The sequence below is a fragment of the Pelodiscus sinensis genome, chromosome 26 (genome assembly GCF_052426305.1).
Source record: "Pelodiscus sinensis isolate ZL-2025 chromosome 26, ASM5242630v1, whole genome shotgun sequence".
Classification (NCBI taxonomy): domain Eukaryota; kingdom Metazoa; phylum Chordata; order Testudines; family Trionychidae; genus Pelodiscus; species Pelodiscus sinensis.
Window position 1 is genome coordinate 8529166 of NC_143077.1, and position 24792 is coordinate 8553957.

General features: G+C 43.0%; 1 protein-coding gene across 2 annotated transcripts in view; it reads left to right on the plus strand.

Moving 5' to 3' along the window:
* Nucleotides 1-2537: 2537 nt before the first annotated feature.
* The window catches only part of AGO3 (argonaute RISC catalytic component 3), an 80696-nt gene continuing 58441 nt past the window's right edge, over nt 2538-24792 (plus strand). Inside the window, exons 1-2 of one of the 2 annotated variants that reach the window (XM_075908840.2) lie at nt 2538-2858; nt 17687-17858. In XM_075908840.2, coding sequence (XP_075764955.1) covers nt 2840-2858; nt 17687-17858 — 191 coding nt within the window. In that variant the 5' untranslated portion in view covers nt 2538-2839. The remainder of the gene's footprint in view (nt 2859-17686; nt 17859-24792) is intronic. The other variant, XM_075908841.2, reaches the window with a different exon arrangement.

The following is a 24792-nucleotide window of genomic DNA, read 5'->3' on the forward strand; positions in this document are numbered from 1 at the left end:
GAATATATTCACTAAGCCTAAGAGCTATCTCTTGGGGGTTAGTACTGGTTCTCTTGCCTTAAACAGATAATTTAGCTCCACATGATTTCTTTGTTCTTGTTATTTAAACTCTCTCCTTTCTGGCTCTGTCATGTTTTGTTTTCCAGCTGTTGTGCATATGCACTTGTACTAGATGTCACAGATCCCAGCAAGTACCTTTTCCCATTAAGGGTACATCTACACTACAGTGCTATTTTGGGATATTTCCGGGATCTTGAAATAGCTATTCCGCATCTTGACAGCATGTCTTATTTCGAAATAGCTTTCAAAATAACAGGCATGCTATTCCAATGTCCCTGTAAACCTCATTCCACAAGGATTAAGGGACATTTCAGAATAGCGGTTTATTTCTAAATTTGGCACTGTGCACCCTACGGTTGCATCTAGATTGGCATGATTTTCCGGAAATGCTTTTAATGGAAAAGTTTTCTGTTAAAAGCATTTTTGGAACAGAGTGTCTAGATTGGCACGGACGCTTTTCCGCAAAAGCACTTTTTGTGGAAAGGCGTCCGTGCCAATCTAGATGCACTTTTCCGCAAAAAAGCCCTGATCGCCATTTTCACGATCGGGGCTTTTTTGCGGAAAACAAATCTGAGCTGTCTATCCTGGCCTTTTTGTGCAAAAGGGACTTTTGCCTGAATGGGAGCAGAATAGTATTTCCGCAAAAAGCACTGATTTCTTACAGTAGGAAGTCAGTGCTTTTGCGGAAATTCAAGCGGCCAGTGTAGACAGCTGGCAAGTTTTTCTGGAAAAACTAGCCAGTCTAGACACAGCCTTAGAGTGCTGTGAAGAGACTCTAAGCCTCTGTGTTCTGGATCACCAGAGTATTTCAAGCTCCCAGAGTCCAGTCACTTTCATGAACTCGGACCCTACATACATACATACAGAGTGCAGATTTATCTGGTACCCACCCATCTAGGCTGTGTCTACGTTGGCACGATCTTGCGCAAAAGCAACTGCTTTTGCACCAAAACTTGCTGCCTGTCTACATTGGCCGTGAGTTCTTGTGCAAGAACACTGACGTTCTAATGTATGAAATCAGTGCTTCTCGTGCAAGAACTATGATGCTCCCGCTCAGGAATAAGCCCTCTTGCGCAACTGTTTTTGCGCAAGAGGCCAGTGTGGACAAGCAACATGAATTTCTTGCGCAAGAAAGCCCTATAGTTAAAATGGCCATTAGAGCTTTCTTGCATAAGAGCATCTACACTGGCAAGGATGCTCTTGTGCAAAAGCACATCTCTTGCACAAAGGCACATGCCAGTATAGACACTCTCTTCTGGACGTAGCCCTTGTCTTGCTAGACGGTTCTCAAACTTTTTGGCTCACAGCCCACCCTGCTCAATGCAGATCTTTCCATGGACCACCAGTCAACCACCTAATGTGTTAAATTGCGTTTAGTCAGCTAATCCATTGACTACTAGATTAGCCAATAAGGGGGGAAACTGCTGACTTGCCATGGGGTTAGCTCCTGGCCCCAGGCAGCTCTTACTACATTTAAAAGCCAGAGGTGCAGTGGGGCACTGGGTGCAAGCCCCTGGACACCTGAGTCCCAGCTCAGACCTGGTCCTCTGCTGCATCTCTACCTCCGTTGTCCCCATGTGGAGGCAGTGCTGAGGGAAACTAGCTTTTAAACCAGCTCCCCCAGCACCTCCTGCTCTTGACTAATGACTTGAATACCTGATAAGTATAAGCTTCTTGAGTAGTTGACTACTCGCTTACATCCCTACCACCCATGATGATGGGTGCCGGAGGGGCTAGGGATGTGGGGGTCTTACCTGTGTCTCTGCCTCCAGTTGCTCCTAGGCACCACCCCTACTGTTCCCATTGGCCACATTTCCAGCCAATGGGAACAGTAAGGAAAATCTCTAGGCTAGCTGGGGGAGCAGCCGCACATGGAACTTCTTCCTTCCCCTGCAAGCTAAATCCAGCCCATAAGGCTTACCCCCCTCCTTTCAGCAGCAGAAAGCAGGCACTGGTGCGGGGGGGGGGGGGGGGGCGGGGGCAGGGGCAGCAGCAGCAGCAGCAGCAGCAGCACCATCTCCCTGTGGCTAGCCTCCCTATAAGATGATAGACCAGGGGTTCACAGGGACTGCACTTTGTCCAGAGCCTCCCACACCGCTCCCGGGCCCAGAGGTCCTGCGCCTCAATCGCTTCCCATCCCCCCCCCCCTGTTCTGTGGGTAGGGGGGCGTCCTCTGTACCCCCCATCTCCATGGGGGGGCAAAGCAGCCCCCCCAGATTGCTGTTCCCCACCCCCACGACACCAAGGGGTCCAAGCCCCTGTACACCCTCCACCACCCCCACGCGAACGGAAGTGCCGCCCCCAGCGCGTGACACTGCGTCACCCTTCTGCCCCCCCCTTCTCCTCCCTTTACTCCCGCCCTCCGTTGTACCACTTCCGGGCCCGCCCCTTCTGTGCGTCACGGTCCGCTCCAGAGTGGGAGGACGGCGGAAACGGTTCGCCGGAAGTGAGCGTACCCGGCGTGCGCTGGTGGGCGGAGCTTCCGGCGCGCGGCAGGGCACTGGGCAAAGAGAGAGCGAGCGAGCGAGCGCGAGCCGGGGCTGCTGGCGGCCACGCAACTTCCGCTCCTGAGGCTCCCGCTCGCCGCTCGCGCCGCCTCAGAGTGGTTTGGCCCCTGGCGGCAGGGGGAGGAGGCCGCCCCGCTGCTGTCTGCCTCGCAGCCCCGCTCCCGGGCCGGCCGGCCGGACCCGGCGCCGCGCGCAGAGCAGGGGCTACTCTCTGTGGCGAGAGGCAGGATCCTAGTCCCGCAGCCTGAGAGCGGCCGCCCCCAGCTCCATGAATGGAAATCGGCAGCGCAGGTGAGGGCGGGGGCACCGTGGCGGGGGGATCTGAGGCGCAGGTGAGGGCGGGGGCACCGTGGCGGGGGGATCTGAGGCGCAGGTGAGGGCGGGGGCACCGTGGCGGGGGGGATCTGAGGCGCAGGTGAGGGCGGGGGGAGGGGATCTGAGGCGCAGGGGCAGATCCCGGGGGGAGCGAGCCATGAGCTCCGGGCTGGGACAGGGGAGGCCGCTGTGAAGGGGGCAGCGGGCACTTTCTGGGGCGCTGGGTGAGTCTGGGGTGTGGGAGGCTGGGGGGGGGAGATGAGCACGGCGGGGCTGTGAGGCAGGGAAGGGGTGCGCAGGGGAGGTGACTGGGAGGTATTGGGGGTGGGACGAGAACGAGGTGCCAGGCTGATCCCTTCTGAAATTACCTCGGGGTGTGTATCACTGGGCTGGGGGATCCGTCCTCAAGCCCTGACCTCCGTGGGGACCCTCTCAAGAGTCCGCCTAAAACCAGATTGCTCTGCTCGTGGCTCCCAGGAGTGGCTTGGTATCAAGCACCGTTATCAGGTGCTGTGTTAGGCAGCCACTGAACGGGGTGAGACCATAAAATCATGAGCCTGCCCTGTCAAATACTGGCTGAGGATTTTGTGTGTATAGGGGCGAGGTGGGAGGTGTGTGCTAGCACACCTCTGTGGACATCTCTCTCAACCATCACTACCTGAAAAACCTTGTGGAGTTAAAAAGAAGCTGGTATTTCTAGCAGCCCTGCCGAATTATGATGAGTTTAAGGGTCTGAACTGAGAATCATTTGTCTTGTATCATGATGATTTTGGGATTAGGGAAAAGATATTTTACTGAAACACCCAGAACGCATATTATGCTAAGAGGACTCAGAGGGGTAGGCATGTTAGTGAGAGGAGTTTTGCAAAGTTTTGCTTATATGGTGTTATATATAATTATTAAGAATGGTGTGATTTCCTGTTTATTTGCTTGTTTAAATTAACATGTTAATATTAGCAGGACATGCTTTGTTTGTTGGATGTTATTTCTGTTTAATCATGGCTGTTTACTAGATGAAAATATTTGGGCAGGTACTATTGATGGAATCTTAATCATAGGAAATATAGCAGAATATTAGTTTGTTCTCTAGGGCTGTCACCAAATGGTAAAAAAAAAGTGATTTATCATAACTGAAATTTTCCAAAACTAAGTAGTAGTGTTGTGTGCAGTCTGGCCTGTGATGACTCCTTTGAGATGATGTTGCCATGAAAACTGAAGCTGTCACATAAAATTGATAGTTGTTGAGGAAAGGGCTCTGTGTAGCTCAAAAACATGTCTCTTAACATCTGCTGTTGGTGCAATAAAAATATTTCCTCACTCATAGTGGCTCAGTCATCAATAAAGTGAGCACTTTCTAACATCTATTATATAAAACAAATGTGAGGCATTGTTGACAGTTATGCAACTGATAGATTAAGCTTTTTAAAAGATTCTAAAGTCTGATTGCAGTCTGGTCTGTTCAATACAAAAAATAAGTCTGGATGATATTAATTGTAGCACTGATTAGGAATATGACCGAGCCAAAACCATTTTAGGAGGCCAGTGGATTGTATTGATCTGGTGACATATTATTAACCCTGAATTTCAGCAGTTTGAACATACTTTAAAAAACTTTTACAGATTGTTTTACTGACTACCTGTACCCTCATGTTGAATACATTTACATCATGAGGATATGGAGAATGGGTCCATCAATGACTATTAGCCAGGATGGTAAGGGGATGCACCACCATGCTCTGAGTGTCCCTATCCTATTTGCCAGAATCTGGGAGTGAATGAAAGGTAACGGTCACTTTGTGATTTCCTGTTCTATTCATTCTCTTTGAAGACCCTGCCGTTGGCTACTGTTTAAAGACAGAATACAGGCTAGATGGACTATTGGTGTGACCCAGTAGGATCACTCATATGTTCGTTCTTGATAATATCTGGTTTTGGTAAAAGAGGTAATAAAAATACAGTACCCACTTAGTCAAACTCTTGTACAATCAGCTCCCTAAACTGTACCAGCATCCAAAATGACAAGCTTGTGAGGTAAATCTTGTTTAGCTTCTGTGTTTCACATTATCTGCTACAAGGCTATAGTATATTTGGTTGTAACAAGGCGCAACATTAAGGTATGTGCTCAAATATAACCAACTAGAACATCACAGTTTAAAAATAACTAAGATGAGAAATTTGAGGTAGGTGTACTGGAATGCAGATGACAGAAGAACCCAGTAAACTGGGAAATGGGAATATGAGATCCAGATTAGAAAAGCGGCGCCAAGCTGTTGCTCCTAAGTAGTAGATAATTAATGTTAAGTTTAACACATTTCTGGGTGATGATGGTGATGGACTCCTGAACTTCTAAGTCAGATATGTTAAAATGTTGTTGCCATGGAGCTGATTGTAGGGACTCTGGTATAGATGAGTCAGTCAAAAATAGTGTTTTGCTGACTTCAGAAAAGTTATGTAATTTGATTAAAAAGGCCAAAGCAGTTGTTTGAACCTACTGTTTGAATGATAGTTTATAAGTATTGACATTTTAATTAAAAAGTTAAAATACTTTTCTAATGTTACTGTTTTAGAAAATTTTATATGGCAGGTTTAAAACGTCATTTAAATTGCACAAGAATTTGATTTATTTTCTTCTTCAAACTTCTTTTATTAATGTCCAGTAACCTCTGAGGACCACAATAAAAAACAACCTGTATCTTGTAGATGAGGGAAGGTAGGGAACAAAGTCATAAAAGGTATACTTTATTCAAGGGCACTTGTTTATGATGTGAGCTACATTGGTGCTTTTATCCTTTGGAGTTTTGAAATGAGCTGCTGAATCAGAAGTGGTATGATTTTTACAAAAAAAGAGTCCATATTTAATCTTGATTAAAAAACTCTTCAGTTTAGTAGACAGGTGGATAGCAAGTAGGTTATTGCTGGAGTTAATTCCAAGTACTTATTTTTATTTGGATGTATAAGAGCCAGGGCCTACGGCTCTGGATGCCCTTGATGTTTTCTTTAAAAACACAAATCATAACAGACAAATCCAGCAGAACATACTATAAAGAACTAATTCAGTCGAAAGATCAAAGAATTACTTCATCCCTTCCCAGTTCATCCCTTTAGATTGCACCCTGATCCCCAAAAGTCCTGGTATAAAAATCAGCTTTGCAGACTGTGAGGAAGATCAGCAAACTCTATCTGTTTCTGCCCAGGGAGAATGGTAAGAATGGGTTTCAAAGTTGAGAAGACGCCGCCAATATTTTTCTCTCTTAATCAATGAGGTTCTGGCAGTGTGGTAGGGGGAGAGAATTGGCCTTTCCAGTAGGTAAGATTATTGCCATTTGGTGCTTCACTGATCAAAACTAATGTATTAAACTCTACTTGAAAACCTGGAAGCAATCACTGCAGATTGCACACATTATAGCAGTTTCTGTCTGTGAGAGATGAATTCTCCACCAGAATTAGCTTCCGAGTGAATTTAAGATGAACTATCCTGGAGAGAACACTGTTCATTGGGTGGCTTGTGCTTTCTCTAATCGCTTCTTAAACTCTGGGTGACTACCGTTTAAGGAATTATCATTTATTGTTCTCTGGATAATGTTATCTAGGAACTAGGTTAAACTATTGCCATCATCTCAGAGAAGCCATCATGGTACTAAGTCCTAGGGGAGACAGCTCATAGGTAGTTTTTACTTGTATGTAGTCAGTGAAGATCAATCCTAATAGAGATGTAGTCGTGTTAGTCTAGGCTAGCTGAAACAAAAAACAGGACCTATACCCTAAAGTGGGGTTACCTTGACTAGTTCCATCCAGTTAAAAACAACATAGGTCCGTCCCCCTTTATTCCACTCCAGATTTTACTAGTTAACTATACAGATGTTTTTTGTAAGTGAAGACACAGCTTCAGTCTGTGGCAAAATATGTCATTGAAGGATCACATATGTGGTCCCCATTAGATGATTTATTTCACATACACTGCTGAATATAACAGTTTTCTGTGAACTATGCTCACAATTCTTTAAAAAAATCTGATTTGAGTTAAAAATATCATCTTGTTCCAATCATTCAGTAACACTGAAAGTTATAGTTTAAGGAATCAGTGGTAATATAGTCTAGTGTTACAATAAAATTATAATTTAATTCATAGTTAATTACATGCTTTTGGAGGATAGATTAGATTTTATCACTTTAAAAATAGCAATATAATTTTATCACCTTGAAGAAAACTTTGCAATTTACTAACATGGCAGAATCCAATAGGATTCCATATATCCATGATCATAGATCAAATGCTTGTATTTCTGCAGTAGACTGACAATTTCAGAATTATAAACTAATTTTTCTAGTAACAGTTAATCAAAATTGAAAAAAATTGTGCTAAAATCTTGTTTTTAAAAAAAAGGACTTCAGCTAGGGATGTCAGCATGTAGTCTACTACAAAATTAGCCAATGAGCCTGGGTTTATCAGTTAAATTTTCTCAGAGGCAGCAAGGGCCAGGCAGGAGCTGGTGTCCCCTCACCTCCACACTGCTGTCTCTGACAGATTATGCTTCCACGGACAGATTCTGCTGCCATCCCATGCTGCTGCCTTTGTATCAGAGGCAGCAGTGCAGGGTGGCAAGCAGGAGCTGGTCTGCACAGGAAACTGGTTTTTAAACACGGTGGCGGCAGGGGACTCCCCGGGAGTGGAGCTGGGAGAACACTGGCAGCCAACCTTGCCTCTGGGGACTATTGTATAGTTATGTAACTGCTAAAATTGGATGAGGTTACACGACTATTCAGTTACACGCTATCTATCGTCCCTAACTTAAGCTTGATTAATTCTTTTAATTTGACCTATCTGATCTGCATTAATGCTGTTTGGACAGCTTTCATTGTTTTGGAGTATGCTATTGGATGGTCTGAGCTTCAAGTAGTTGATCTAAGATTTATCTTGAACCTTGTAGTGCAAAATACCAGAACACAGTAGTGAATTGTTAGGTCATTAGGAATGTTTCAATAGTTTATTTTCTCTCGGACTATTTCCATGTTCAGCTGGAATAGACCATATGACTGACTTACTGTGCAAAGCATTCATCTTTTACTTTAGGAAAGGAAAAGTTATATACTGACTCGTTTATTCAGTTTTGTTTTTGAGAAATAGCTAGTGGTAGTTCTTCAGCTCTTATTCTGTGTGCTAAGACGCATTTTCTTGAAATCAGGAGGAACTAGATATGCATTTGTTGCTTGATTTATTTGATTCATGTGCAAAGCCTGTTGTGAAGTGTGAGTAAAATCATGAGATGAATATACTCTTTTAAAAAAAGACTCCAATTACATTTTCAAAGGTTTGCGTTCTGACCCATTTTATCAAATGGAGTTTCTGGTATAATGTTCAGTTTAACTTTAAAATCTCTTTATTGGATTTTTTTCCTCAGATCCTGATAGGCTCTCTAGTCAGTTACATTATCACCGTATTACTATATTAAGAGATTATCTAAGTGTCAAGTTCATTCTTGTGTATACAGGACCTTTAGTCACTAAAGTATAGGTTGAAACTCTGTAATCCAGGACTCCTTAGTCCGGCAACATCCATCGTCTGTCAGGATCAGAGTGTCCCGGTGGAGGACTGGTGGCTGGGCTTTTCAGCGCGCCGCAGCTGGGCAGCCAGGCACAACCAAGCGAGGCTGCCCCACGGGGCTAGGAGCTCAGCATTCTACAGCAGGGCTGTCCAGTATAGCAGAGAAGGAGGTTGGGGGACTGGGAGGGCAGCAAGGGTGGTGGCAAGGGGGAATTGGCTAGGAGGCGGGCAGCTGGTCCAGGGCTGGGGGGAGCCAGTAGCGGGGGAGCCAGATATAACCTCCACTGTGCCAGCAAAATCCCTTATCCAGGACGGGTCAGGTCCCAAGGGTCCCTGGTCCAACCTCTAGAACAAAATAAGGTTTAGCAGAGATAAAGGGCAATCTTAGGCTACTTATATTTGACTCACAAATAGCAGTTAGGTGGGAAAAATACAATTCAGTTGGAATTAAGGATGTTAAGAGGCAGATAATTGGGTAATCGTGTAGTCAGTACAATTTGTGTCGACTTCATGATTAGTCAATAGCGGAAGGCACTTTGAGGAGCTACTCCTGCTGTGCCTCTGCAGTTTAAATGCAGCCCGGCTCCTACTAAATTTAAACTGCAGAGCTGCAGCAGTGGTAGCTCCTGGACCTAGCACAAGCTGGGACTGACCTGGGCTTGCTCAGTCCCAGCTTGTGCTGGGTCCAGCAGCCCCTGTCTGCAGGGGCTCCCAGCAGCGAGCTGGGACCCCCCCACAGATAGGGGCTACTGTGGCCGCAGACAGGGGCTGCTTTGCCACAGCAGCTCCTGTCTACAGGGGGTCCCAACTTTCCCCTGGGAACTCCTGCGGACAGGGAGCTGCTGCTGGAGCAGCCTCCCCTGGCATGCCTGCACTGCTGCCTCTAATAGAGGCAACAGCAGAGGGCAAGGCAAGCAGCACCACGGAAACTGTGCTGGGGGAACCAGCTTTTAAGCTGACACCCCCCTAACTGCTGTCCCCCCCCCATTTTTCCTCTGATATAGTAAATAAAATCGACAACACTTTTTTTATATCACTAGTTTGAATCCCTGCAATTATCAAAGTTGACTTGAACTGATTTTGTTGGGAAACTTGTTAATTTTGAGAACAGTGAATTTGAGACTTGGTAAATGCAGCTGAATAAATCAAGAACTAAATATTTTTCTTATTAGTGGGTAGTTAAAGTAAACAAATTGTTAGTGAAAATTTCTTTTAGGCACAAAATGTGATCTGTTTTGGAAAACAACAATAGAGAATACTTCAAATCACTTGCTTGAAGTTACGAGGAGTCCTGTGGCACCTTATAGACTAACTGAAGTGTAGGAGCATAAGTTTCGTGGGCAAAGACCCACTTCGTCAGATGCATGTCGTTAGTAACTAGATAGTTGTGTTTTATTCGTGGGCTTGACATACATACTAGAGTATTTCCTCATTGTGGGTAGACAGATCAAAAACTTTATCAAATAAAGGTAAACAACTTGTCTTTAAGAGTTTTGTATACTTTTTTATTGTACAAGTGACTTCTGTAGTAAATACTGTGGAGAATTTGAAAGAGCTCTATAAATTTATCTGGTAGTAACACAGATTTGTGCATTGCAGTGTTTACACTAGCTTGTAGACTCCTATCTGGCACTAATGAATGCAGCCCATATATGTTGATCTGACCAGAACTTAAACCAACATTGCTTTATCTGGATATTTTTTGAATAAAAGCGAACTTCACTTTGAGAGAGAGAGCATTCAGGAATTAGAAACAGTCATCCCTAAGGGTGGCTTTCAGAGGAGGTGAGACATTTGTTTTATTGCTTAACATTTCAAAGGTTGGTAAGGAATTAGCTAAAAATAACCTTTAAAACTATATTCCCTGTTTCACTTTCACATTTTATTTTAAATTTTCCATAACCTAGAATGAAGTCATGTTTTTCAGTAGTTATGGGATTTTCTTTCAGTTCCACAGACTGGGCCTCTGAGCCCAAGCAGAAGCTTGGGGCCCTGCGAAAGGGAATCTTTTTTCCTTTGGAGTGTTCTCTCTAGTATGCATGGAACAAGCAGCCCCAATCTGAGGAGGGCATCTTCTAGACAAATCTGCCTTGTATTATTGAGCTGTTAAACTCTGTCTTGCATGCATATCTAGCCACGGGTTTAAGGCTATGCTTTACAGGCAGACTAAAAAGTAACAACAAAAACCCAACCCAAAATCCTCTTCATTAATTTTTTGCCTTTTTTTATTTTCATCTTACAATTTTGAATCATGTAGTAAATGGAAACTCCATTGCTGATAACCAGCTGTTACAGGAATATGCACAAAGGAAGTGTAAGAAAAATCCTAATAGGAACCAGCGCCTTGCCTCTTGGAAGTGTACACGTTTAATCAAGTAAGATTTGGCCTGTAGATTTCAGTCCTATAGGCCAAACTTCTGCAGTCCTCCCTAGGGCTGTGTCTACACTGGGCCACTTATTCCAGAAAATCAGCTGCTTTTCCGGAATAAGCTGCGAGCTGTCTACACTGGCCCTTGAATTTCCGGAAAAGCAACGATGCTCTACTGTACAAAATCAGCCGCTATTCTGGAAAAACTATTCTGCTCCCGCTCGGGCATAAGTCCTTATTCCGGAACACTGTTCCGAAAAAAGGGCCAGTGTAGACAGCCCAGTAGTCTTTTCCGGAAAAGCGCGTCTACATTGGCCACAGACGCTTTTCCGGAAAAAGGGCTTTTCTGGAAAAGCAGCCTGCCAATGTAGACGCTCCTTTTCCGGAAAAACTGAAAACGGAATAGTATTCCGTTTTAAGCATTTCCGGAAATTCATGCCAGTGTAGACACAGCCTAGAAGTATTTTCAGAAAATGTCTTCTGGGTGCTGTTCCTGTATTATTCTTGCCCATGGTTTTACTTCTGCCATCTCTTTGTTTGGTTTTCTAGTAGATTTCAGTTTGTGGCTCAGTAGCACAGCAGAAGAGTTTGGTACATCTTTAACTATATTTCAGTGCAAAGCAGCTACCTAATGGGGGAAACATAATTTGTTACACGATCATTTTTGAATTTCTTTGGTGAATCTTCACTTGAGTTTCTGTGAGGATATTGACCTCATCACCAAGCCAATCATTAAAGCCAATGGATGTAATTCCATTGACTTCAGTGGGCTTTGGATTAGATTCTGTAAGAAATTAATTTCTTATCCTAAATAACACATTTCCATAGTTTGCAAGTTTGATTAGAGTAGTGCTATAGCCCCAAATGCAATTCAATTACAGTTAGTTGGAATTTCATATTATCCAAGCCAAAGGCCTTATTTTTTGTTAGTCCAACTTAACTCTTTAAGATCAGAAGGATTTAATTTTGGTATAATTATTGTCCTGCAACAAAAGAATAATTTTTAAAAGGCATATTTATTATGCATATTAATTGATTTCTGGTGTATTTTATTTTGTGAATCAAACTGGCTTTATCTGTATCTCTTGGAAATGAGTGACTCTCTTAGGGTTTGTCTACACTGGCAGATGTAAAGTGCTGGCAGTTACTGTGCTGCTCATGGAGCATAGCAGCAGAAATGTTATTGGGTGTCCACGCTGCCAGCATATTAGCTTGACCACCTTCGTGGTATTTGTAGCGTCTTTCTGTAAGGTGCATTCTAGGTAGCTATCCCACATAGCACTGCTTCATCTTCTGCAGAGGTTTGTGGGGATGCGCATGGAGAGGTGTGGGGTATCTGGGTCCTGTCCCAATGTCTTGTGGTGCATTGCTTGCATCCCAGGAACCCTGTGCTTCCATCCACATTTGGTGCCATCTTTCAATAGCTTCTCTGCTGCGTTGTCTGCCTCCGCACTGTGCTAGAATGGATCTGCAGCTGTTTGTGAGGCAGATTACCGAGACACAAGAGATTGCATTAACTGTAAGCTCACCATCTGACCAACCCTTTGCAGCATCACACAGAACCAAAAGCCTCCTTTCTGTAACTGTCTCACTCCCAGCAAGTCCCCTGACTGCTTCCTGAGACCCCACCCACTTACCAGGCACATCATCCACAGCCTTTGAGGGCTGAAAGTGGCTCACCTCTTCGGAGGAGGAGGACAGCTCCTGATTGCATGTGTCTATGGCATTGTTTCTTAAAGTGGTCCACGAAACTAGTTTCCACAGGAGGGCAGGGAAGGCAGAGGCACAATGGGGGACTGTGGGCGAGCCTGGCAGCTGTTACTACTTTTAAAAAGCAGAGCTGCAGTGGGGTTAGCTCCCAGGGCCGGAGACTACTCGATTAACTGATCAAATGAAATTTAACATTCGTAGACTGTGGTGGGGTTCAGGGACCAGCGCAGCCAGCTCCCGGCCCCTGCCATGCTGGGCTGGAGCAGTCCTACGTTTGCAGCAGGCTGCTCCTTGGGGAACTGGTTAATTGGTTAAAGGAGGGTGGGGGGAAGAAGGTGCAGACACAGAGGGAGCAGCGTGGGGCTCATCAGTTAACTGTGTAATCAGTTACATTATAGGGATGTGAAAATGTTACAAACATTACATAAAGCATTTTTTGAGTATCTGAAAAATGGAATAATACTTATAAACCAAAGTCTAGTTTTTTTATTTCTTTTACAAGATTTTTAACAACTGATTACTTTGCCCTTGTGTAGGTTTTGGGTTTATTTCTCATTATGATGACCCTGAAGGAACTTTTGCTTTGTACTTGTCACTGAGTTAGGCACTGCTGAAATATTTTTAGAAAGAGATTTCAGAAACATCAACTGCTTATGTTTTTTTTTTTATGGTGGGGAAGTTAATATTAACTGGCCTTATAAATCGTATTCCTACTTTATAGTATTAGAATTAAGTTACTCTTGTACTATGTTTGGTCTTCATATTTATTTCCACTGTACTTACTAAATTCTAAGACATTAGGATAAGTGACTCACTGATGTGGTGATAGGAATGTTAGTTTGCATTCAGACACTTCATTCACTTTTCACTGGGATTTGAGTCACCAGTTATAAGTCAGTGACACAGATTTTTATAATACACAAACAAGCGTCCAAATATTTTAAAAAGCCAGGCATTCTAAGCATACGTGTGTTTATTGGGACAGTGGCGGATGGGAATTAACTGAAAGCATATCCATGGGAGGTTATATTTTTAAAATATCTTTTCTGATGACAACCTACATCTCAAAAAGAAAAAGAAAGTAAACAATTGGAATTGGCTATACTTATTTAAGATTAAGTTAAACTAAATTAAGCTTGTAATTGTGTAGGCCTGTGTTTATAATCTTTTATATGTGGTGGTTCTTCATTCCTCAGTTTGTGTCCATTCCAAAGAATGTCACATATATTCTGTCCTGCTCTTTGGAAAGAATGCATACTTTTTTTCATGAAGTGTAGTAAGGGGTGCAGTTGAATGAGGGGCTCTAGAGAAGGAATTTGGCAAAGTAGTGATATTTGTTCTGCTGTTGAGTACTGTTTGTAAGTGAGTTGAGGCTGGAAACTTATCTTTATAGTCATTTGTGGATTGGGTGTACCATTTATAGCACTCAGGATTTTTAAATTGCAGGCCAGCAACTTGCCCAATTAAAAGTAGCTAATTTTTTTTCTGGTCACATGCAACTGAGCATTAGGATTTTTAACCTGAACAAAAGTAAATGAATGGGGTTACTAGAATTCCTTCAGCCATTGCCATGTAGATTAGTCTTACAATGTGTGGTTTGGTTACAGTGGGAGAAGGAGTCCATAGTACAAGTATTTAGTTTAGCAAAACACTTTCCAATAGCGATATGAATAGTTAACTGATTTTACATCCCTACTTTTCAGAGAATGTGGTTTGCAAGAAAGCCCACCATAGTGGGGTGTGTTTGCTCTTTTTGCCTTCTTGCTCTTTCTCCGTGCTTGACTATAGTTAAGAAATTGCATCTTCAAGTTGGCCATTTGAAATACATTAACTGGTGCTACATTGATAAATGTACTTATCATTTACATTTAATTTTCATCTTGGAAGGTTAGCTAATAAGGTTAAAAGGTACTATTCTTGGATTCTGCCAGCTGCAGTAGTACAGGCACTCTCGTCTGGCACTCTGGTCCAGCATGATTTTAGTTGGCTGGATGTCCACTTACAGTGAGTGTGGCCAAGTTGCCAGTGGTCTCATGAAGTTTGTATACACCCACCAGTCTTGGCTCTGTGTTCTGTGCTGGTACTTACCTCTAATTTACCCCTAAATGTCTTCTAAGAGTCCAGTAAGCAATGGAAGTGTTGGTAAAACTGCTAGACAATATTGACCTCCAGTGGTTTGGCAAATTCTCTGGTTTGGCACCAGTCAGGCACTGAGGTGCTGGACCAGAGAAGTTCAACGTATACTTCATATGTATGTGAGCCTTCCATAAACTATGGAAAGCATACTCTTCGTTAACCATCTTTTTGTAAGTTATTGGGTCATATGCAGGGCTCGACAAATCATTGAATCTATTCGCCCGTGGTGAGTAGATTTCAGTCGGTTGCCCTGTTCACCGACGGTGCACGCATGCACAATGCAGGTCTTGCGCATGCACAGTGCAGGGCTGGTGAGCGGATTTCGCCGCCGTTTGTCAAACCCTGGTCATATGTGTGGAGGTTATTTTGATTTTCTGATATTTTCTAATAGTTATCTTTTGCTCTTGTTTTTGTTTGTATGGCTAAAATGAATCTGGAACAATTTATTCCATAACTGTTCTTTCTTATTGGATTGGTATCAATCCACAAAAGCTCATGGTATCAATCCACGAAACCTCACGATACCATCTACATGTTTTGTTAGTCTATAAAGTGCTACCAGACTACAGGAAGTCCCCGGGTTACATGGATCCGACTTACATCGGATCCCTACTTACAAACGGGGTGAGGCAACCCCGCACAGGCTGCTTCCCCCCAGCAGACTAGGGAGACGCAAAGCTAGCGCCCCTTCCCCCAGCAGACCAGCGAGACGCGGAGTGGCTTTTCTCAGCAGACACCTCAGCTTGGGAATAAAGGACTGAGGGAAGTGAGGTGTGGGAGAATAAAACTGAGCTCTGGAGAAATGTTTGGCTAGAGTTTCTCCTACAATATGTACCAGTTCCGACTTACATACAAATTCAACTTAATAACAAACCTACAGTCCCTATCTTGTACGTAACCCGGGGACTGCCTGTATCTGTTGTTTTTTCAGTTTATAAACCACTTAGTTTGTACTTTGGGAACAACAGCTTCCAAGGTATAATCTGTGAGAACATTTGATGTGGTGCCTGATGTTTTTTGCTTTTACTTTCAGTCTTGTGTTGAGATTTCTGATTTTGTTGGCTTGGGTTTTGGGTGTGTGTATCTTTCTGTGTAAAACTGGGTACCTTTACAGTACAAAGTTTGCTTTGTAATTCTTGTTCTCCAGCACACAGGTCCCTTCAAAATAAAGGGAAATGACCATGCCTGGAGGGTTATGAGATCTATCAAATGGCAAAGACAGTTTTTCCCAGTGCTTGACATTTTAACTCTTGTAAGAAAAGCAAGTGGGCAGGAACTGTACAATCTGCGTCACTGAGTAGGAGTAAAGGGGAGAGTTTTTAACTGGCTTAGTTGAACACTGCAAATCATGACATTTGTATGATGAGTAATTTTAAAAACTCCAAAGCAACTCAAAATAAGATTGTGTTTATAGTTTGTTTCTTGACGGGAAAGAATTATCAGCAAGCAAAGATTTCCAGTCTTAACTTTTTGGAGACTGTAAGTTCTTAAAATGAATGGTGTTCCTTGGTTCTGGGCAAGGCTTATTGTAGCCTAGTTCTGGTGCTGAGGATTATAGCCTGAAAGACATAGATAAGATACTTCAAGAACCAGAAGCAGCATTAACGTAGAATGCTATATAAATTAGCCAGAAACATACATTGTACAGATTTAAAAAGCACCTTTCTTCTTCTATTCAGATTTTATTGATTTTATAAAATACCTATGGATGGTTAATTTTATTTTTCGTAATGAAACACACTGACATTGCTTGAAACCCTTCAGCTACACTTCTCTTTGGGGTTGCTGAGTTTTGGCAAAGGGAGCTACGATGGTGCTTTTACTGTTTATTCATTCAGCTCTTATGGCTAGACATGGGTAATCTCTGCCTTCCAGAATCACGGACGGCTATTGTATCATTGATACTTGCATATTTTACTATGTAAACATGCAAAGTATATGAGCCTTCCCCTATATAGACCATCCTGTGATTTCTTTTGCACCTCTGTCCATTGCAGTAGGATGATATGTAAACAAGTTTTTAAAACTATTTCCATTTTAGTAGTGGCTAAAATGGGGTTTCCACGATAAAGATCTGTTCAGAAGAAAATGTGCATTTTTAGTGGCTTGCTAAGAAATCCCCACTTTTGATCACAGCAGTCATAGAAGTTAAAGATTCTCACTTCAACTTTCCCACCAAGAAAATGAAGGAGAGGAAGGTCTGCTTGGTATCATTAGTTTGAGAGCTGAAACTTAAACAGAGCTTTTGAGTACCATCCCATTTTTCATGTTACAGTAGACTTCCGATAATTCGGAACCTCTGGGACCTAAGTGGTGCCTGATTATCAGATATGCCGGACTATCAGGAGGTACTATAAAATGGTTTTACATATATACTGTATACAGTATATACTGTATATAAACTGTTTTTAACCTTTTTTATTGTACATACTGTATACAGTATACTATAATGTTTTAGTTTTTTTAACCCTTTTTTACACTTTTCACTCGGTTCAGCTGCTGCCACTGCTGCCTTGTGACTTGTTTTTTGCCGAAGCTCACTTACTAGGCTCTTGCCATTTTGATGCCGGACTATCAGGAGTGCCGTACAATTGGATGCCGGACTATTGGAGTTTTCCTGTACTTGAATATAAACTTACACAGCTTCTTGAAAGCCTTTGTCTTTCTCCAAGAAGCTGATGGTTTAGTTGCAAGATACCTTTTTCATTGGTTTGGGTCTCATGGTGCTGTCTTCTGTTAGACTTTGACTTTTTTGCATTATATTTCTAATTTTTTTTATTCTCTTAAAATGGTTTATCTCTTCCCCACAAAGTATAAGATTATGATTAAGGTTCCAAGAAGGCTGTTCACTGTTCAGATATTATATCACCTGATTTGTTCTGTCGTGTGTGTGTGTGTGTGTGTGTGTGTGTGTGTGTGTGTGTGTGTGTGTATACAATTGTAACGAGTGTATGAATTTTAACTATGCTATAATAGAACCAAGTTGTAACTTTACCACATAGTTTAACCATTATGTTTCGCTTCTAAATTGTATTGTTTCCTTTACAGGACCCGTCGGGGCACAGCCCCTTCTTATGGTGCCCAGACGTCCCGGCTATGGCACCATGGGCAAACCTATTAAATTGCTGGCCAACTGCTTCCAAGTTGAAATCCCAAAGATTGATGTCTACCTCTATGAGGTGGATATTAAACCAGATAAGTGTCCTCGGAGGGTGAACAGGTAAGTTGGCCTCAGGAATTATAATTTAATCTAAACTATAATGAAATCTTTAAGCAATATAAGATCTTAATGACATTATTAAAAGCTTTGAAGTTATTTTGCAGTATAGGTTGGATCTCCATTGTCCCGCACCCTTGGGACCTGAGTTGTCCCAAACAATGGAGTTTGCTGGATGAGGGGAGGTCAAGGCTTCCTACCCAGCTGTAGGCTCTGCTACTGGGTGGGCTGCACTCCCTGCTGCTGCCTTCAGCCCCCCCTTCGGGCACACCTGGCCAGGGCTGCATTCCCCCACCGCACCAGTCCTGGACAGAGGCCAGCTGCACTGCCTCTAGCCCCAGCTTGGACTGCGCTCCCACATGTTGGTCCGGGCTGCGCACCCAGCTGACTCCAGCCCCAGTCAGGGCTGCACTGCCCTGGCCCTGGCCGGGGCTATGCTTCTGAACCTGGCCAGTAGGGACTCTGGCCCAATAGTATTTGTGGTCCTGCTGGACTTTAGAGTCTTAATCATAGAATACTAGGACTGGAAGGGACCTCGAGAGGTCATCGAGTCCAGTCCCCTGCCCTCATGGCAGGACCAAATACTGTCTAGACCATCCCTGATAGACATTTATCTAACCTACTCTTAAATATCTCCAGAGATGGGGATTCCACAACCTCTCTGGGCAGTTTATTCCAGTGTTTGACTACCCTGACAGTTAGGAACTTTTTCCTAATGTCCAACCTAAACCTCCCTTGCTGCAGTTTAAGCCCATTGCTTCTTGTTCTTCTGTAGCTTATTGATCAGAAGTCACCGGCATCTCTTACAAGGTACCTTCCACTGCATGATCCCTGAAGTTTAGCAAATAGAGATTTGTTCCCAAGTGTGTCTGAGTTATTTTATGTTTCCCAGTGGCATTACGAAGGGGTGGTATCTTGCGGAATCAAAGCAGAAAAAATAGTTGGAATACATTGTGCTGACTATTATCATTCTAATCAAATGCAAGCAGTAACTTTTTTCAGTAATCATTGAGTTTTAAATTAAACAGGCCAGATTTCTCTCAGTGCCAAGAGTAAAGGATGAAAGATTTTATGTATATGCATATCTTAAGCCTAATTTATTTTAAATGTAGCATTAGAGATTTGTTATAAAATATAATATACTATGATGCCATTCTTTCAGTGGCATGATCAGTGATGCAAATCCTGCTTTTTTTGTTCAGGTTATGTAGAGTTATGTAGAGTTCAGTCTGAGCTATAGACAGTTAGCTTAACTTTAGTACCCACAAAGATAAAGCAGAAAATAATTAAGCAATCAATTTACAGACATCTAGAAAATAAGGTGAAAAGTAACTTAGCACGGATTTGTCAAGAACAAATTGTGTCAAACCAATCTAATAGTTCTTTCTAGTGGATGGGGGAAGCGGAAAATCTTGATTTGAGTAAATCTTTTGCTACTGTCTTGCATGATTTTCTCATTAACAAACTAGGAAAATACAACCTAGATCAGGGGTTCTCAAATTTTTGATGACCTCGAAGTGCAGTCACTTGCTGGTGCCTACTCTGACAATTTTCCCTAAAATATTTAATTAACTTTAGAAAAAACAAATATGCACAAATCTTTGTAATTTATTATGCAGGGTATTGCAGATTCAATAATAAAAATAATAGTCTCAACTGAAGAATTCTATCCAGTCTTGGGTGCCACATTTCAGGAAAGTCATGGACAAATTGGAGAAAGTCCAGAGAGAGCAACAAAAATGATTGAAGATCTAGGAAAAAATGATCTATGAGGGAAGATAGGAAAAATAATGGGTTGGTTTAGTTTGGGAAAGAGGATGGGAAGGACATCATGGGCTCGTCTACATTGGCCCCTTTTCCGGAAGGGGCATGGTAATTTTTGAAATCGCAATAGGGAAATGCGCGGGGGATTTAAATATCCCCCGCGGCATTTAAATAAAAATGTCCGCCGCTTTTTTCCGGCTTTCAGAAAAGCCGGAAAAGAGCATCTACACTGGCCCCGATCCTCCGGGAAAAAAGCCCTTTTCCGGAGGATCTTATTCCTACTTTACACTGCTGCCTACTTTGAAGTAGGAATAAGATCCTCCGGAAAAGGGCTTTTTTTCCGGAGGATCGGGGCCAGTGTAGACGCTCTTTTCCGGCTTTTCTGAAAGCCGGAAAAAAGCGGCGGACATTTTTATTTAAATGCCGCGGGGGATATTTAAATCCCCCGCGCTTTTCCCTATTGCGATTTCAAAAATGACCATGCCCCTTCCGGAAAAGGGGCCAATGTAGACGTAGCCAATTACAGTTTTCAAGCACCTAAAAGAGGAAGGAGGAAAAAATATTCTCCTTAACCTCTGAAGATAGGACGAGAAGCAATGGGCTTAAAATATAGTTTAGGTTGGTCATTGGGGAGGAAAAATCTTCTTAACTGTCCGGGTGGTTAAGCATTGGGATACGTTCGGGATGTTCAGTATCGTGAAATTAAATTGTCAAGTAACTGCATGAAATTTTAGCAATTACATGACTATTCAATAGTTCCCGGGAGCAGAGCTGGCAGCCAGTGTGCTACAGCCCCACTCGCAGAGTGGCAGGTGGGAGCTGGTCTGTGAGGGGAACCAGTTGACAAACCAGCTCCTCTTGAGGACTGTCTGCCTGCCACCTTACACTGCTGCCTCTGATACAGAGGCAGCAGCTTGGGGTAGCAACAGACCCTGTCCGTGGAGAGGTTGGATCCCACATGGGCAAAGACTGCTTTGTGGCAGCCTCCTATGCCGCCTTACCCCGCTGCCTCTGATAGAGGCTGCAGTGGGGGGAGGAGCAGGTGGCATCATGGAGCTGGTACTGGGGGAAGCTGACTTTTAATGAGGTAGCAGGGGAAGGAGGTGGGTTCACAGGAGACCATACGCATGGGGAGCTGACTTGAAAGCCAACTTCCCGTGCGTATCAGCTCATGCTCCGTCTTGCTGCCTTTCTATTGGAAAGAGCAGTGCGGAGAGTGGTGGCAGGTGGATCTGGTACTCATGGGGAACCTGCTTAAAGCCTGCTGCTCATGGGCACCGGCTCCTGCTCCTCTCCCCTTGCTTCCTCTGATACAGAGGCAGCATGCCGGTGAGTGCGTGCAGTTGATAAGATTAACTGATAAGTCCAGGTTTATCAGTTAGTTGTTGACTTGACTATACGCTAACATCCCTAGAATACATTGTGTAGGGAAGTTAGAAATTTTGAAGAGCAAGTTAAATAAATATCTGTCAGGGTTGGTTTAGATAATACTTAGTCCTGCTTTGTGTGCCTAGAGCCCAGTGGCTCTTATTGTATTTAAACTGCAGAGCTGCTCCGCCTCACCCTCCCCTCCCCCCACCACTGCCTCTGATATAGAGGCAGCAAGTATGTGGGGAAATGCGAGTAGTTGACTCAACTATTCCTTTACGTTCAGATCCTGCATTAAGATCTGCTAATGCAGACTCTTAGCCCTCCAAACTACATTTTGACCCAGAACATCTGGTGGCAGATGGCCATCTGTTAACAAACTCATCGTGGCCAAAATCAAGCTTTTTATTTTTTCCTCCTGATACTAGATGAAAAATATTTTGGTCTAGAACTGCAGAGGATTCAGTTTTGTGTTTATACTATTTATTAGTCTAACAATGGAAAACAGCAGGGTGTTTTCTTTTTCTCTCCCCCTCATCAAAACACCAAAAAGTCCTTTTTGTCCATAATACTGCTTAACTCAGTCAATAAAATCCTTTGATGGTCTGCTTAATTTTCTAGATTTTGTAGTTAAATAGGAAAACTTTCACATCTGCTACAATTCTAGAGCAAGGATTCATATAATATCAGTTCTGTTTATTTTTTAGTTCAGTTCTGAATGGCCCTAGGAAAAACTAAGGATGAACTATAGTCAAACTGTAACTGATGTTCAACACTATCTTCCATCAGCCATAGCTCACTTTTTTTCTTTATGTAAAAACTAAAAGATTTATAATATGGATTTTGACTTGGTTCAGAAAGATCAAACTGTGCTGATTTCTGTCTCATAAGTTTGTACATCACAAGCTGAGTTTGTTCATCTGATATAAAACGATCCTAAAATATTGAATTATAAAGATAAAATTCTATTCCGTTCTGCAGTTATAGATTATGGATGAAGGTGAGGACTTGTTGTTTGGTCATTGCTGACTTCATTTCAGATATTAGAGGCAATTTTAAAACAAGGAATGTGGTGTTACATGGAATAATTTAATCTGCATGTGAAGCATATAGTTTAATATTACTGCGTGTCTCCCTAAAAACTTATTTTTGTGCTTTATGTAAGTTGTGTGTGTTTATAAGTAAGGATGGCAGCAAAGCCTATAGTTAGTTTAACTTTTTCCATTTACAAGTTGCATTGTGAATTGCTTCTAACTTTGCCAAACTCCATGGCTGAAATTTTCCATGCCAAGTGCCTGCTCCAAGAGGAATAATTTTTAAATCTTCAGGTCTTTCTAAATTGAGATCACCCCCCCGCCCCCAAATACCCACATTAAATTCTTACCTTTTTAGATAGTGATACCTATATAATCTTTGAAAAAAGTACTTGAAATTTGGCAGGGAGGGTGCTCTAGGCTCAGAGGAATTGCCTTTTGCTGTAATATCAAAATCTACTCAAGTTAGGTTGTTACAAGTCTTCCAGAAATTGACCCTTGAACATGCTCTGAGGTTCATTAATCTAGCTGCTAAATTATTGGAAGAGGCCATATGCATTGAACATAGAATAAGCCGGGATTACAGAGACTATCTCTGAGTAGGACTTTCTCTGCAATTGTTTTCCTAGCTGGGGCCAGGTATTGTAACTGAAAGCAGGAGATTTGTCTCCTGTGCTCAGAGTTCCCCTGGCTAGAACTCAGGCAGCATGAAACAAGGAGGGAAGTGGCCTGGCTGCAATTCATGGGGTGGAGAGGGGTGGAAGGGAAGAAACAGTGAGAGTCAGGGACAAACTCCAGGAGAACATGCTAAGGCAGAGCTACTCAACTTTGGAAGCCCCGGGGGCCACAGTGATACTCACAGCACATGCCAAGGGCTGCAACTTAAGAGTGGTTGTATATATATACAAATAGCTTCTTTCACAACAACGGGCACGAATACAAAGATTAAGCCTTAAGCCATGGCGCCGGACCCAAACGTGGCCAGTGTGAGCCAGTCAGCACCTCTCAGGCACTGCCCACAAGGCTAAGCATCCAGCACTTCCCACAATTCCCTGGTGCTCCCAGCACCTCCTTCCTGGTGGCTAGAAATGCCAACACCCTGAACCAGCCAGCCCATCTGCTTGCGTCTTTCAATGCTCATTCCACCTGGGAGATGTTTTGCCGTTGTGGAGCTTGTTCTCTGTGGAGGCCATGTTCAAAGGATCCCACCCCGGACCATGTGTTGAGCACTGCGTAAACCCAAACTGTTCCACTGGCCGCATGTTGAGTAGCCCAGTGCTAATGCATAGTTGTAGAAGAATCTAACCACTCTTCTTTAGAGCCTGGAATTAAATCAGAATTTCTGAGCATTTGTTCATATTCTGTTAAGAAAATAGCTGTGAAATTCACACACAAAATGTCTCCACTTCCCTCTAGTAACTGGTTCACATGTGGAATTAAAACCTACTATAGCTATTAGTTATTTCTTACCTTACGTGGTAGAGGTCTTTGCTGTTTAACTAAAGGTTTCAACCCTGCTGATGACCCCTATTGTGGTCAATATGAGTCGACATGATGGAATTTTTTTCACTTATTTAGTTGTCAAGTAGGAAACAAGTTAAAAAAATCATGTCAATGCTGCAGAGGAAAGAAGTCAGTAGTTCAGTGCCAAAACCAAGGTTGCCTGTGCAGCCTGATGCATCCCAGTTGAGTGCTTGACGCTTGTAGCCTTGAAGTATTTTTAATGTAATTTGTTGTAAGCAATATGTAATTTGTATTTAGTCCTTAACATCATGAATTTAAGAGCAAAATACGTTTCTGCAGTTCAGAAGGAATTATATTGGTCCAGAATGTGCCAATAGAAAAGATGAATCATTTTATAATTGCTTGTAAGGAAGATGAATAACTTCATGTTTCCTGTCTGCTTTGTCTGAATTGAATGATTTTGATGGAAAGAGAGTGAGACACTTTTTTCTTCATGTCTCATGCAGTGCATATTTGCCAGTTGGCAAGTAGGGTGGTTTCCACAATAAAGTAGTAAAAGAACAACTTCTACAGCCCTGACATATATTTTTTTAAAAGCTTCTTTCCTTATGATTTCCTTCAGATTCAATTCTGTTTTTCATGTATCTATTATAAGGATTTAATAGTGTAGTTGATAATCTATAAGCTTTTGCTTATTGGTTTAATGCTATAGACTACACGCATTCTTTTCTCCTCTCCCCTCCGCTCTTACCAGCAAATTTTTTAGTAGGCTGGCCAGCAGCCCAACTCAGCATTGGCTTGCGATGGGTCCGGGACCTAATCCCACTGTGGCTCTACATTTAAAGTGTATTAGACGGAGGGCGGGTGGGCAGGCAGCCTGGCTCAGTTCCAGCTCATGCCAGGTCTGGGATCTCAGACCCTCCCGAGACGGGCTACTGCCACTCTGTGCTGCTGCCTCTTTATCAGAGGCAGTAGCACAGGACAACAGGCAGCTTGGTCTATCAGGGGAGCTGTTTTTTAAACTGGCTCCCCTTGTTGTCCAGCTCCTGCCTGGCACCCCTGTGCTGCTGCCTCTGATACAGAGGCAGCAGCGCGGAAAGGCAGGGGGCTCTTTGGAAGTGAGGCTGGAGCACACTGGCTGCTTGCGCTGTCCCCAGGGACTATAGAATAGTCGACTAACTGATAAGAAATCATGAGGTTACTTGACTATTCAATTAACTGATATTTAACATCCCTAATTTACTATAGATCACTTTTTGACTCTGCAAGTCTGTCCCGTTTCCTGCTTGCATCTAAGGGTCTGATAA